At 50.5% G+C, this 15,238-nt stretch overlaps 1 protein-coding gene across 3 annotated transcripts in view; it reads right to left on the bottom strand.

Moving 5' to 3' along the window:
* ADAMTS2 (ADAM metallopeptidase with thrombospondin type 1 motif 2) overlaps positions 1 to 15,238 on the bottom strand; it is a 294,714-nt gene that overhangs the window by 79,133 nt on the left and 200,343 nt on the right. For 2 of the 3 annotated variants that reach the window (XM_053910546.2, XM_053910545.1), the window contains exons 6-10: positions 10,960 to 11,116; positions 4,302 to 4,407; positions 4,004 to 4,147; positions 3,466 to 3,598; positions 2,173 to 2,286 (exon numbers count right to left, since the gene is read on the bottom strand). In XM_053910546.2, the coding sequence (XP_053766521.1) occupies positions 2,173 to 2,286; positions 3,466 to 3,598; positions 4,004 to 4,147; positions 4,302 to 4,407; positions 10,960 to 11,116 (654 nt within the window). The remainder of the gene's footprint in view (positions 1 to 2,172; positions 2,287 to 3,465; positions 3,599 to 4,003; positions 4,148 to 4,301; positions 4,408 to 10,959; positions 11,117 to 15,238) is intronic. The other variant, XM_053910547.2, reaches the window with a different exon arrangement.

Here is a 15,238-nt window from a genome sequence, read left to right on the forward strand (position 1 = left end):
TGGTCCCCCCTCTCCTTGCCCCTGTGGCTTTTCTTGCAGCAAAGGGGGAGGTAAGAAATGACTAATCAAAATATACAATTACACTACCATAATAATGCACACAGGTGCAGGATTCTGAAGGGCGCCTGGGAGGTGCCCCCCTTTACCGCTGCATCCCCACTCCACACATTGAGAATCCCTGGTTTAGGGATTTTCAGCCTGTGCTCTTGTGAACCATGGCAGGCTGACCTGAGCTGCAGCTCTACCCCTCAGTCAGCATAACTCTGTTTCCCCCACCCCCCACAAAAACAGCAATTTTATTTGCTGGGCTAAATTAACAAAGGGCCCTACCACCTAAAAGAGAGGAGGGCAATGGCTGGGTCAGTGGTGTCTGTGAGGAAGGGGCTCTTCTGCCACATCTGCCCACCTTCCTCATCAGGCCCCTCCACCCTGTGGGAGGAGGGTCCACCAGCTGGGCATGCTGGCACTCTCCAACTCACCTTTTCCCAGTGGCCAGGTGCCTAGGGGTGAAGGCCAGCACCACTCCTCAGGCGAGTATGCCTGTGCAGGGCCTGCCTCCCACACCAGCCACCGTCCCTCTGCCCAGTGTGGTTGGGAGGGGCAGCCTGGGGTAGGAGGCCATGCTGAGCTAGTCTCATCTGCCAGCTCTGGGTGCACTGGGCCCCCCACTGGGGTTATGGCAAATGCTTCAGGACCCTGTGGGGAGGAGGGCTGCATGGTTAGTACTGCATGATTACTAGGTGTCTGGTGTTTTACTACCAAATGTCCCACCTCCAGCTTCTAACTGTTCATTAAGACTGGGGGCACAGCCAAATCACCAGGGTACCTCTTAAAAATATCAACTCCCAGGTCTCCAAACAAAACATGCTCATAAGGTTCACAGCAGCCCATTCACAAACACCAGAAGGTGGAGACAACTCACATGCCATCGACAGGCAAACAGATCAGCACAGTGTGGTGCACCCAGACAGTGGGACTATTTATTTAGCCACAAAAAGGAAGGAAGCACTGACACAGGCCATAGCATGGATGAACCTCAAAAACATGTTGCTGAGTGAGAGAAGCAAGACACACAAGGCCACATATTATATGATTCCAGTTATATGAAATTCCAGAATAGGCAAATCCAAGGACACCCAGGGTATATCAGTGGTTGCCAAGGGCTGGAGAGAGGAAGGGAATGAAGAGTCAATGCTTAATGGGATCTCCTTTTGGGGCAATGAAAAAGTTCTGCAACTATACAGTGGTGATGTAACTAAATACCACTGTATTGCACACATTAAACTGGCTAATATAGTGCATTTTATGTTACTTGGACTTCACCATAATTTTAAAAATTACAAAAACAATTCCTGATCCTTATTGCAACCCAAAATCTGTAGGATTGGGATTAGGGATCTGTGGCTTTAAGAAACTACACGATGGACAAAATAAAATTAAACAGAATTTAAGACCCACCTGGAGGAACCTCAGGCCCATCTTATTTGGGAACTTTCTAGGCCTGGGTTGGTGGACATGGGCTGGAGTCTACCCTGCTCCCCATGGAGCAGGTGCAGGTATGAGCAGCTTCAGTGGGCTGAGCCCTGGTAGGCTGCCACACACTTTAGGCTAATCTGCATAAGACAGACCCTTAGCAAGTGATTGGCCAAGGAGTGAGTGTGAGGTTTCATCGGAACCAATGAGAATCAGGTCTGGAGTCAGGAGAGAAAGTACTGGGAGGGTCTTTCTGCTGATTTGCTGGAGGTGGGAAATGGGCCTGGGCAGATAGCGGATGGTGGTGAGCAATTACTGACTGACTTTGAGGGGCAAGTCTGCCCACTAGGCGGGCAAACAGAGAGGTCTCAAAGGTGGACAGGCTAAGCCTGATGCTGGGCCTGGGGACTCAGCAGCTACCCAACCCCAATGCTGGCCTCAAGATGAGGTGACCCAGACCCCACAGTGCAGGGGAGACTGAAGACTGTTGGAACCCTATAACTACTCTTCAGAGGTGGGGGACTGAAGCACAGTGAGGAGCTCTGAGCATCACATTTGCTCTGGAGTGACACGTGGAGGGGCATGTTATTAGAAAGGAGGCAGGGGAAGTCTGCACTGCTCCCCTTGCCCCCGGGTTCTGAAGGGACTGTGCCTGGAGATCTGAGTGTGCCTTGGTGCCTGTCCTGTGCCTGGACTCACCTTGCCAGGCGCACACATGGTCCCATCCAGGGGGGGGCCCTTCTTGGTCTTGCAAAAGTAGGGATTGTCAGGGTGGCTGCACCACAGCTGCTTGCAGGGGTCAAAGGTCCGGAACTGAAAGAGAACACCAGCCACTGGTCAGGGCGCTTCCCACTGGGGGTACTCTGTTCCCCCAGGTCCTCTTGGACAGCTGTGCCCTGGCATGGCCTGGCTGCCTGGGACAGGCCTGTGTGGCCAGCGGATGCCCTGGGCTCCCTGTGATTCTGAGGCCATGAGAATCTCAGGTGTACAGCCACTGATTCAAGTCCCTATGGGCTACTGGGCCTCCGCAGCCCCCAACCTTTGATGACTGCACTCTCCACAGGGCCTGGACAAACAGCTGGGGGCCAGTGTGCCTGGCATGAGGGCTGGCATCTCTGGCCCAGGGTCTGACACTACAGGGTCCTAAGGGCACCCCCTGACCCACCTCTTGACCTCCTGAAGCCCATCCCTCTGCTCCAACAGGCCCTGTCCCTGCTCCAGCCTTGCCCTCTGTCCTCTAGACCTCACAGGGGCTTCTCTGCTGACTTTCTCCTTCATAACCTGAGAGACCTTCCTTCGGGGCACCCCTGAAGGGTACTGCTGAGACCAGACCTGGCTGTGCCACTCCCCCCTTCAAACTTTTCCAGAGCTCCCCATTGCCTACCACATTCCCCAGGCCCTCACAGCAGTCAGCCTTGGGACCCAGATCTATTCCCCCCCTCCCCCACCGGCTCATTCTGTGGCCTCAGACACTTTATCTCCCCTCTCTGGGCTCCCAACTCCTCATCTGTAGAACAGGGATCCTTTGCAGACCTCCTCCGTGCAGGGGAGGTGAGCAGTGAGGCATTCACTGACAGGCACTAATGCTCTTGCTGAGCTGCTGCACAGCTGGTGGCCCACACCAGCAGATACACCCGGTTTTGAGGTGCCAATGGCTCTGTCCGGGCCCTCAGCCCCAGGGAACCACTGGATGCTCCTCTGCATGTGATGTGCCCACACCTCCAGGCCTTTGCACTTGTGATTCCTGCCTCTGGAACGCCCTGTCCTCCCACTCAGCCTCACCCCTCACCTCTTCCTAGGGAAGCCCTCCTGAACTCTGCAGACCACACAGGGCCTCACCAGGCCCCCACCATTCCTTGCTGATGCTCAGCTCACAGCCCTTGTCAGCTGCGTGCTCCCTGCCCAGGACCAAGTCTGGATGGGCAGGTAGGCACTGTGTGTGACTGGGTGTGGAGGGAGATGCTGTCCCAGGGCTCTGGCTCCAATACTCACCGCAGTACACATCATGTAGCCCAGGCCAAAGTCGAAGCGGCACTGCTCGTTCATGGAGTAATGCAGCCCAGGGAGCTGGGGCAGTGTCGGCCAGTTGTGGGCGAAGGGGTCATCCCGCAGGCAGTCATAAGAGCTGTGAGAGGACATGGGCGCTGCAGGCTGCCTTCAGCCGGACTGGCCACCCAGCCCATGGGGCAGCTGAGGCCCCTTCTGGAGCTGGCTGGTGGGCCTGTCTGCACACTCCAGCTCTTGGCTGTGCTGCCTCAGTTTCCTGGCTGCATTTCTGTTCCTTGGTGCAAACTAGCCAGGGCTGGTTTACCCAGATCCCAGGTGTCTATTAGAGATGCCCCCACAGTGGGACGCCCCCCCCCCCAACACTGACCTGCGCTGCTCACTGCCTCTCCCCTCCCCTGTGCCTGGAATTGGAGGACCCAAGGTATGGGGGCTTGTGCTGGGCCCAGGCACACCAGGACATGAACCTTGTTACAGCTGAGCCCCGGGCTCCAGGCTGTCCGTGGGGGCACGGGGTGGTACTCACTGCAGGTAGCGGCTCAGCTCCTGCTGGCTGCAGCGGGACCAGTGGAAGCGGTGGAAGGCTGCCTGCACCAGGGGTGCCATGATGCTGCCCAGCCGGACCTCGTCACCACAGCGGTTGCCTTGCCCATCGTGCTCCATGCCCAGCCTGCGCAGGGAGCCATGCAGCCTCGCTGAGCCCCCGCCTGCCGTGCTGGCCTATTGGCTCTGCCCCACCCACCCTCCCTTTGTGGGCCTGGCTCAGAGAAGTGGGGTCCCTCAGGCAGCCTTTCCCAGACAGCCAGGGCGCTGGGGCCACTTACACGTGGCCAGTCTCGTGGGCCACCACGAAAGCCGAGGAGAAGCCGTCCTCATGGTTCAGGGTACAGCTGCGGACGGGGTGGCACATCCCAGTGACAGGAGCATAGCCTGGGGGGAGATGAAGGGTGGCTCCAGCTCCCCGGGGCCCACTGTCCCCAGGGCAGAGCCACCTGCCCCTGGGGGCACAGCTCAGGACAGCTCCGCCCTGGGCAGCAGGTCTCAGTCCTGCCCACCTGCTCCTCATGCTAGGTCTCACCTAGCAGGCTTTCTGCCACCTCGGCACCCCCTCCAGGCATCCCCTTTCATGCCACCCCCACCTACCCACTTGGCTGTGGGACCTGGAAGACGCAGCCGGACCCATTCCCACAGGGCACAGGAAGCTGCAGCAGGGGTGGGCCTCAGAGTGGCCCCTGGGTGTGTGGCCAGGCAATAAACACTACAGGCCACACTGCCCGGCTGGCCACACTGAGTGGGCAGGAGAAGAGGACTGAGGGCACACAGCCACAGGCGACAGGACCCATGGAGCCCTTGGCCTGCTAACCCTGTGCCCCATCTGAGAAGATTCTGAGCCACATTCCTGCCAGAGGGTCCCCTCCTCCAGGGGCTGAGGGGCAGGTGCAACCAGAGAGGGAGGGAGGGGCATGGCAGGGTGGTGGCCGAGGAGCATGCCCCCTGACATAGAAGCACAGTGACCGCCTTGCCACCTCACCCAGTCACTCAGCTCTGACGGGACTGCCGAACTCACAGATAACAGTGAGATGCAGCACATTGTGCCAATCCAGTGACTCTGTGTGGCCCTGGGGGAGGGGGGCATGGAGCAGGGGCAGGGCTGAGGGACCTGGCGGGGGAGGCTGGGGGCCCTGTGGTGGAAGACTGAGCCCTGCTGGCTGGAGCCTGGTCATTGGGTTTTCTTCAGAAGCCCCGGGGACAGGGAAGGCAGGGTGGGAGGTCTGGCACCGAGACCCCACCAGAGGCAGGAAGGCTGGAAAGTGAGGCCCACCATTTGGTCCCAGGCAAGATTAAGAGTGGAGACAGAGCTGCTAGTGCCAGGGGCCTCTGCTGTGGCACCTGGGGGCCTGAGAGGCCCGTAAATCGAGGGGTCCCACTCAGGGAACACTGACCTAACCTCACTGCACTCAGATGCTATGGGAGAGCCCTGGGAGAGCCGTGAAGGAGAAAGGTTGAGGAGAGAAGAAAGTGTGTGGGCCTCAGACTTGTCTGTGTGAGCGATCTGACCACGGTCTTTTCCTGGGAATAATCAGGAAAACCTCTATCTTCAACTGTGTTTTGCTCTATGCATTTTGAGATGATTTTTCTTGAATTGGGGGCCAGAGCAAAGCTTGGGGAGCCCTCCCCATCCTATGTACTTTCTCCTGGCCTGCGAAGGTTCACCTCCTGCAAGTACTTCTCATCTGCACCGCTCAGTGGACATGGGCCTTTGCAGCCTGAAGATTTGAAAAAGGATCTTCATTTTCTTTATACCCTTCTGTCTGTTATCTTCCTGTTGCTCTCTATTTCTGGAAATCTTGTTAGATACATATTATACCTCCTGAATTGTCCGTGTCTCCTAACTTTTCTCTCATATTTTAATATTTCTGGATGCCCTTGACTTTGTGCCTCAGCTTTTGAATTTTCTATTTTAACCATCATAACTGTAATTCCATAAAAACTCTTTCTTTATTGCTAATTCTTCTTAGCAACCTGTTCTGGGTTTATGGGTGTATTTTCCCAAACATTCTGGGAAAATATTACTTTTTAAAAAGTTCTTTTCCATTTTCTAACTTATCTGTTTCCTCTGAAGTCAGTTTTCTGATTTTGTTTCCCAACTTAGTACAGGTTTTTTTTTTTTTTTAAATGTTCAGTAATCCTTGGTTATTCTTCCACATTTTTAAATGAAGGATGAGGTCACTTAATATAAAAGTTTCCTCCCTCTGGGACAGTCTGTCCCCATGGGAGCTCTCACCTGGACAAGGCTGACTGACTACTGCAGGCCTTGAAGGGACACGAGCAGCCCCTCAAAATGGAGAGACTGGCACCAAACAGAAGCCTCGCTCTGTGTTCAGTGGAACTGCACTCACAGTCTCTGTCCCGCTGTGGTGCTGATCAGCATGGCAAGGAAGCCACTCTAGTGTCAGAGATGGTTTGTTAACATAAACTAACCTTCTTAGCCTGCCCAGCATCACTGGATAAGCCTCCCTAGACATGCAAATATGGGCAAGTGGCAGCAGAGAGAGCAGAGCAAGAAGTGGAGCGGTGTGTATAATAATTCAGGGAGAAAGTGGTGAGAGGAATAAACATAAATATGCTTGTGTTTATAAAAAGGATTACTGGAATGATCAGCTGGAAACTAATAAAAAGCCACCCTGGCTGGGTGGCTCAGTTGGTTGGACTGTGGTGCTACAGACCAAAAGGCTGCAGGTTCGATTAACAGTCAGGCACATGCCTAGGATGTGGGTCTGACCCCTGGCTGGGGAGCATACTGGAGGCAACCAATCGATGTTTCCCTCTCACATAGGATGTTTCTCTCTCTCCCTCTCTCTCTAAAAAATGAAAAAGTGTCTTTGGGTGGGGATAAAAAAATAATTTAAAAAATGACCGTCCATAGAGGATGAAGTGGGTGAAATGGGTCCACTCCTCTTAATAATTATTTCTATATAAATCGTTCAAGCTCTTGCTTTTGAAGTACTATTTATGCCCATAAAACGCCACAAATCATGAGGATACAACTAGAGAATTACCACAAAGTGATCACACCCACGTGTGTACCCTCCTGGTCATGAGATAAAACTGCCCTCACACTGCAGAAGCCCCTTTTGGGACACGCCCCTCCTCTCCACTCCCTTGTCTTTCGACACCACAGATCGGTTTGCCCACTTCCAGAGCTGAAGTCAATGGAACCCTAAGTAAGCCCCTTCTCCACTGGACTTTCCGCTCAACGTTCCACTTGTGGGTTGCCCCCAGTGCTGCATGCAGCCGTGGTTGTCATTTGTGTGTGGCTGTATCTCCACCTACTCACCTGTTGGTGGATTTAAGCTACTCCGTGTTTGAGAGTCATCGTAAGTAATGCTGCTGTGAACACTCCTGCGTCACCCTTTGGTGACCACATGCTGCACCTCCGGGAGGCGTGTCACTGCTGGGTGCGTTTGTGCTTGGCTTTAATCAATACTGCTCAGCAGTTTCCCAAAGTGGTTGCACAATTTATATCCCTACCAGAGTATGAGAACTACATATCCGGTCCTCACCAAGGTGTGGGGCTCTCAGTCTTTTTTATTTCAGCCATTCTATTAGGTGTATTCTGGATTCTGATTGTGGTTTTATTGCATTTCCCTAATGTCTATTGAGGTTGAGCATCTTTTCATATGCTTATGGATCATTTATGTTTTGTTAAGAGCCTGACAAAGTCTCCTGCCCATGGTTCTACAGGGTTATTTGACTAGCATTGTTGTTATTCATTTGCCAGAGTTCACCTATTTCAGATATAAGTTCTTTATTAGATGCAGTATATGTATTATGGGTATTTTTCCCCAGTGGATTAATGATGCCTTTAATGAACATTAGTTTTTAATGTTAATGTGGTAATGTTTATCTTTTCCATTGTGTTTAGTGCTTTTTATCTCCTTTTATTTTTTAAAGATTTTATTTCTTTATTTTTAGAGAGAGGGGAAAGGAGGGAGAAAGATGGAAGGAAACATCAATGTGTGGTTGCCTCTTGTGCACCTCCTCCTGGGGACCTGGCCCACAACCCAGGCATGTGCCCTGACTGGGAATTGAACCGGTGACCCTTTGGTTCACAGGCCAGCACTCAATCCACTGAGCCACACCAGCCAGGGCTTATCTCTTTTTAAAGAAATCTGCTGTTACCCCCCAAATGTGGAGATATTCTAATATCATATTCTATTACCTATTATTATTTCACCTTTCATAGGTAGACGTAAAACCCACTAAGTTAGGATCTAAAACATCCACAAGTATGACATGTGCTTATGGAAGAGGGGTGTCAGGCTTCACTCTCCCCCCAGTCTCAGTAGTCAGCTGGCCCAACATCACTGGGTAAGCGTCATCGTCCACTCTGTTTTGCAGTGTCACCTTCACAACCAACCACTTTCACACTGAAGTCCAACTCTGGACTCTCTCCTGTTCTAAGGACACGTTTGTTAGTCTTTGCATCAAACGTACACTCTCGAACTACTGTATTCTCGTAAGTATTGAATATACTTTCATCATCTTCTCCAATTGTTCTGGCTATGCTTGACCCACTGCTGGTCTGTAGAAACATTAGAACCAACTTGTCAATACCCTCAGGATGTCCTTCTGGAGCTGCATTTGCCCTGGAGCACATGGCGTCGTCCTCAAGATGAACCTGGAGAATCTGGTCTCAGAGCACTGGGGAGTCTCCCTGCCTGCCCACAGGCAGGGCCTGCCCTTCATTGAGGCCATGTCATAATTTGTGGTCTAGGTCTTGGACACATTTTCTTAGACTTACTCCTAGGTATTTGATGCTTTTTGTTCCATTATAAGTGATACTAATTTTAAAAATTTAATCTGTTGTTAGAATACATAACTTCCATTGACTTTTGTATATTGACATGCTATCCAAAAATTAATAATTTTAATGATTTATTTTTAGATTCTTTTGGATTTTCTATGTACACCAGTATATCACCTTCAAACAAGAGTCAGATTGTTTTCCTTTCTGATTCCTGTGTTTTATTTTTCCCTTGGCTGGGGCCTCCACAGCGAGTGTGAAGAGAAGTGGTGACAGCGGGCATTCTTGACCTATTTTCAGTCTAGGAGAAAAGCTTTCAACATGTTGCCATTGCAGTTTCGGGGGGAACTGTCCACTACCACATTCAGAAAGTTCTTCCAGTCCTAATCCAACAGGACATTTGATCATAAACAAATCTTGATTTTTATCGAGTACTTTTTCTGGATCAATTGAGATGATCAATGGAGATAAATTTTTCTCCTTTATTCTGTTAATGTGGTACATTACAATGATGGATTTTCAAATGTTAACCAAGCTTTGCATTCCTAGAATATAGTGAAGTTTATTGTGATATAGTACTTTTAAAAAAATACAGCACCAAATTTGATTTGCTAATATTCTGTTACAGATTTTGTATCTATATTCCTGAGAGAGATTGGCTTGTATGTTGTTCTTACAATGTCCTTAGATTTTGGTTTCAATGTTAGCAGGCCTCATAAAATTAGTTGGAAAAATGTACCTTTTTTTTCCATTGTGTCAAGAGTTTGTATGTGCTTGGTATGATTCTTCCTTAGAACTTATGAAGAATTCTTGTGTAATATTATCAATTGCAGGAGTTAACTTTGAAGGGAGCCTTTTAATTACAAATTCAAAATCTTTAATTGATATGAGACTATTCAGATTTTCTATTTTTTCTCAGATTTAATGTTTAGTCAAAGTATTTGTACCCTTCATCTAAATTGACAAACTTATTGACACAAAGCTGTTCAAAATACCTTCTCATTATCTTACAATCTTTTTAAAGTAAAATTTGTAATCATGTCCTTTTTATATTTGTGATTTTAGTAAATTTGTATTTTCTTTCTTTTTAAAAATTAGTATTGCTGTGGGCTTTTCTGTTTTAATCCATGTTTTACAAAGGAGCTAACCTGGGTTCTATTTATTTTCTCTATTGCACTATTGACTTTCATTTCAACCCTTACCTTTAAAATTTCCTTCCTTCTACTTTTGTGAGTTTAGTTTGATGTTCTGTTTCAAATTTCTTGAGATAGATGTTTCTATGACTGATTTTTCAGCCTTTTTTCCCTTAATAAATGCCCATAAAGCTATAAACACCATTCCAATCATTGTGTTAGCTATGTCCCCAAGTGTTGATATGCCACGTTGTCATTGCATTCCGTTTACAATTATGTTCTAATTTCTACTGATATTTCTTCTTTGAACCATGAATTATTTATGAGTATAATGTTTAATTTCCAGGCATTCAAAATACGTCAAGCTATCTTTCTGTTTTGTGTGACTTTGATCTTTTACATTCTGTCGAGACTTGGCTATGGCCCAGCATAGTCTGTTTGGGTCTGTTTTTTGTGTACGCTCACAAGATCAGGTCTTTTCGAGTTGTTTGGTGCAGTATCCTACATATATCAAGTAGATCTGCTTGTGTAATTCAAATCTTCTGTATCTTTACTGATTTTCTTACCTGTTGTTCTTTCCATTAAAAAGGAAATACATTACAATCTTCGACTGTGGTTGTAGACTTGCCTATTCTTCTTTCAGATCTGTCAGTTTTACATAGTTTGAATTTTTAAGTAAAACCCCTAAAATTTTAATGGCTAAAATCTTGTTCAAATTTGTTTTTTAAAACTGGGGCCGCAAACAACTCTGAAACTCAGCTGCAGTAGTTCCCAGCTGAGGCCTGGCTGCCAGCCCCTGTCCCCGCCCCCGCCCCCTTCACCACCTCTGCCCTTCACTGCCCACCAGGGGTAGGTGGTGCCCTGGGGAAAATCGCAGGGGCACTAGCACTGACCCAGGCTCTTGCCAGGTGGGTAAGGCAGCCACCACTCCCTGCCCTGATACCCTTCCCTGGCCTGGGCCAAGGTTCCCAGGGCCCTTGCAGGGCCAGTGGCTCGTGCCTGGCCTCCTTCCTTTCTGACCCCTGGAGGAGTAAGGCTCACCTTGCATGCCTGAGGGCCCGAAGTCCTGCCGTGTGAGGAAGATGGCATGATCATGGTATTCGTCGTGGCCTGTGTCTGGCTTCTGCTGGAGGTAGGCCCAGCGGCAGACGTTCTCCAGGCTCTGAGAGGGGTTCCCAATCTCAATCAGGCTCGTGGACTGAAGGGGTGGAGAGATGGAAGAGGGCTTAGCGTCTTGTGAAGTTGCTGGGGGCTGGGCAGACATGCCCCAGCCACTGGGGACCTGGTCCAGGTGACACAGTGGCCCTTGCCTAGTCTTCTCAGGACCTGCTTTCCACTTGGCTCCATTTTTGGCTCCCCAGTGAGTATCCACTCAAAATCACTGTGTACAGTTTTCAGGTGAGATGTGAAAGCAAAGCTCTGAGGTCATTTAAGGTCTCAAAGTTCCCTTCGGCTCACCTCATTTCCACCCTGCATTCTATCAGACACTTGTTGTGTACAGCCCTGGACAGGAGGCATAAGCCATGTAGCTTTTGCCCCAAAGAGGTTACGGTCTGGTCAGGTTCAGGGCAGGAGAAAGAAGTTCCAGTGTGGTGTGCCAGCCCAGGGAAGGGCAGGGAGCCCTATTGTAACTGAAGTTTCCCAGCCTGCCAGACTGCTCATGACCCAGTTGTCCCAACTCAATTGATGGCCCGCGGCTTAATCGAAACTCTCTCCCACCGCACACAATAGACATCTGGCGCTAGCCACAATGGCCAGTGGTCAGACTGACCCTCCAGTGCCCAGGAACAGCCTGGCTTGCCCTGGCTCATCCTGGTCCCAGCTTATCCTGGAACCCTGAGGCACCCGCCTGGAAGAACAACAGACTAACCCCTCTCCTATTCCCCCACAAAGCCTGTGCTTTTTCTTTTAAAAACCCCATTCCTGCCTCCCCCCAGTGCTGCAATCGATCCCAACTCAGCCCGCCTGTAAGCACAGCATCAAATAAAGGCACTTGGACCAGATCATCTGGTTCCTCCCACCTCTGTTTCTTGCACATTTCTAACAGTAATGGGTTGGAACGAGGTTTAGAACAGGGTGTAGGCTAAGAAGCACCCCCCGCGCCCCCCCCCCCGCCCCACCCAAGCCTAGCTTGGGGACTGGGAAAAGCGGCAGAACAGGGATTGAGAGTTATTTTGCATATCATAACAGCAGGCTAGCCTCATAGAAACACTGAAAGATCTGCGTGACTTTGGCCCATGATGTACCAGGGAGGCAGTTCCCCGGGTTACAGCGCCTGCACGAGAGCTTGGCAATGGTCTAGTCCACACCACGGGGCCACACCTGCCTGGACTGACTATGGCAGCCAAGGAAGGCGGAAAATATGGGAGTGCTAGCCGGTGTAGCTGATTGTGGAAGGAGTCGGAAATGGGGTTACGGAGGAGGATCCAGGCTGAGATTTAAATGAAAAGGGGGGCAGCCATGTGGGATGGGGGACAATGTGGCACCTTGCAGGACCATGCGGGTCAATAGGGGTTGAAAGGACTCTCGCCAGCTGGCCACGAGGAGGTACCATGTGGTTTTGGATTAAGAACTGGCGTCAAGGGTCAGGGCGACACAGTTGATGGTGCTGCGAACTGCGGAGGCCTGCCCAGCCCACCCCAGATTACTGGGAGGAACCAGGAGAAGTGAGCTTCGGACTTTCGATTTTTTTCTTCTGAGACTGCCCGACTAGGCAAAGGCGGAGGGCAGGACTGTGTGTTTGTGGGTATATCTTTGTTTCTAAAGGGAATGACATTTAATGTCAGAATTCTGCCATTATTCTAAACCTGTATAATTTTTAATTAAATAATTCCTTTTTACCAAACTCTGGCATTGAGAGCCACAGTTTCTACCAGCAGCAGGCAAAAAATGAACCTAGAGTAGTAAGACCCCCAGGGATGGGGGCTGGGAGGTTTCTGTAACACTCTGTTTTCATTCTGTTTCACAGAAAATGATGCAACAGAGGCAAAAACAACAACAACAACAACAAAACCCAAAACTACAGCAGTTGCAGCAAAGGAGCACCATAAAGAACGGGGCACAGAGCCGATTCCCTCAGGAGCCACGGAGGAGAGAGCCCTGCGCCGTGTGGCATGCCACTGCCTATAGCCGAAGCCAGCCACGCTCTGCACTGCAGCATTGCCATTCTGGCTGCACAGGCACCCCGAGAGGAGCAAACTGAGGCTGGGAGAACTCAAGGAACTTCCCCCAGGTCACAGAGCTGGAAAGTGGAGTTGAAATCCGATCCCAGGCAGCCTGAAACCAAAGTGTACATTTCATCCCCTGGCCTAAATTGCCTCCCTTCCCCACCGTGCTTCCAGCCAAGCTGAGGGTCCTGTGCGCTCTCTTCCTCTTGGAAGTTACATCAGGCTGTCAAGGAGATACACGCACTCCTCAGTGGACTGTGCGGGCATTCTGGCTCTTTCTCCCACAGCCACATCCACCAAGCAGAGCCACATATCTATCCTTGTGTGGGCAGGTCTGGGGTATTGCGGGCGAGCCAGGGCATCTCATAGAATGAAGGACAAGGCAAAGCCATGGAGGGGCTAGTTGTTGCCAGGAGTCTCCTGTGTCATCCCAGTTAGTGACATACAAGTTGGCAGACCGGCTCCCAGGTCCCACACACAGAGCCAGCTGCGCCTGGGAGATGAGAGTGTTATAAAAAGATATAGTGGGTCCTAATGAATAGGACACATACCAGAGTGAGAGACCTGGTGACCAGGACCTGCTGGACATGGGCACAGAGGTGTGCAGCCTGGAAGAGGTGGGAGCAGGGGAGGGAGGTGCCCTGCCTGCCTCTCCAGAGGGAAGGGAGCATGTGACAGCCCTGACCAGTGAGCTGTAAACAAGGGTGATGTGCAGCTCTTCCTAGTCGGGTCTGCTCGCTCCGATGAGACCTCCCCCTCTCTAGTCTGTGAACCAGCAACATTGAGAGGGTGGCTGCTCTGTCACCCAGGACCCGAGTGACAATGAGACCAGAGTTCTCTGCTAGCTCATACTGCACGCATAGCTGAGTAGGGAATAAAGCTTTGTTGTAAACTGCTGGACTGTGGAGATTGTTTCTGCAGATCACCCCAACACCTCTGTGGTACAGAGGGGCTCCAGGGAGGGAACTGCAGCCGCATCATACCCTAGCAAGGCCCCACAGTCAGCCTCATCCCTGCCAGGTGGCAGCTGCCTCCAGGACACCCTGAGAGGTCGCAGCTCTTAAGGAGGGGCCTTGTAGAAGAATCTCCTCCCTAGGAAGTGAGTTTTAGGTGGCAAGAGAAGGAAGGAACTCATGTGGGAGTTCTGAATTTCTTACTAGAGTTTGGGGCCTTGTGGTTGTACCCTACTGAGTTTAAGATTGCCGGCCCAAGTCCAAACGGAGAATCATCATGTTAGATAGCAGAAGGTCTCAAGGTCTGGGCAGTTTTAAGTGTTGTTTCTAAATGTGATTCTTGCTAAATGTTAAAATGTAGCACAGCATTATGCAGATGCAACTGTCAATAGGATAAGCTCCAGGAGAACTCAAACCAGAAAGTGGAGCAAAGTGCAAAGAAGAAATCAACGTATAATTGACCAAATAGTGTATATGAGCAATGGCTAAGTAAGTGCCCTTGGGGAGGCAGAGCTTTGGAAGTGAATTTGGTCTCCTTTATCTGCAGCAGTAAATTAAAGTGCCTTAAGATAATCATGTTTGTTTTTGTATACAGCACCCCAAGTGGTGCACTCCTTGAATTTGGTGTCAGTCACAACAGTTGAAGATGACTGCTCTATCTAGGCTAGCTGCAGAGCCCCCAGTGCCGCTCCATCTCCTTCGCAGGCCTGTGATGCAGCTCTGCAGCCTGGACAGGCCCCTTCCAGAGAAAGGGCTGGGTCTCCCAGCCCAATGCCAGATTATTCTCTGAGAAGGCCTCACCTGTCCTCAGGGTTCCAAATTCTACAAGTTGGGACTATTTAGTCTGGGCTCCTGCCCGGCCTGTCTCGGCTCTGCGTCTGCCTGGAGCCATGATGGTTGAGGTAATACTCAAGAGAGTGGGCCAAGGAGTCAGAAAGGTGGGAGACAACGATCCTAGAGCAGTGGGCCTCCTCCTGCCATGGGAGGAGACCCACTGGAGGAAGAAACTGCCACAGAGCAGAGCAGGGCCCCGGGCTGGAGGCAGGTTGACTCTGGTGTCCTTGAATGACCCAGGGTTCACCCAGGCCTGAGGCCAGCCGGATAGCAGGTCTGTTTGTTGTCCATCACCACAGAACAAGCTATTCCAGTGTACAGTCTCAACACCTGAACATTTGTTATCTGTGGTTTCTGAGTCAGGAA

Source organism: Desmodus rotundus, chromosome 9, assembly GCF_022682495.2.
Source record: "Desmodus rotundus isolate HL8 chromosome 9, HLdesRot8A.1, whole genome shotgun sequence".
Classification (NCBI taxonomy): Eukaryota; Metazoa; Chordata; class Mammalia; order Chiroptera; family Phyllostomidae; genus Desmodus; species Desmodus rotundus.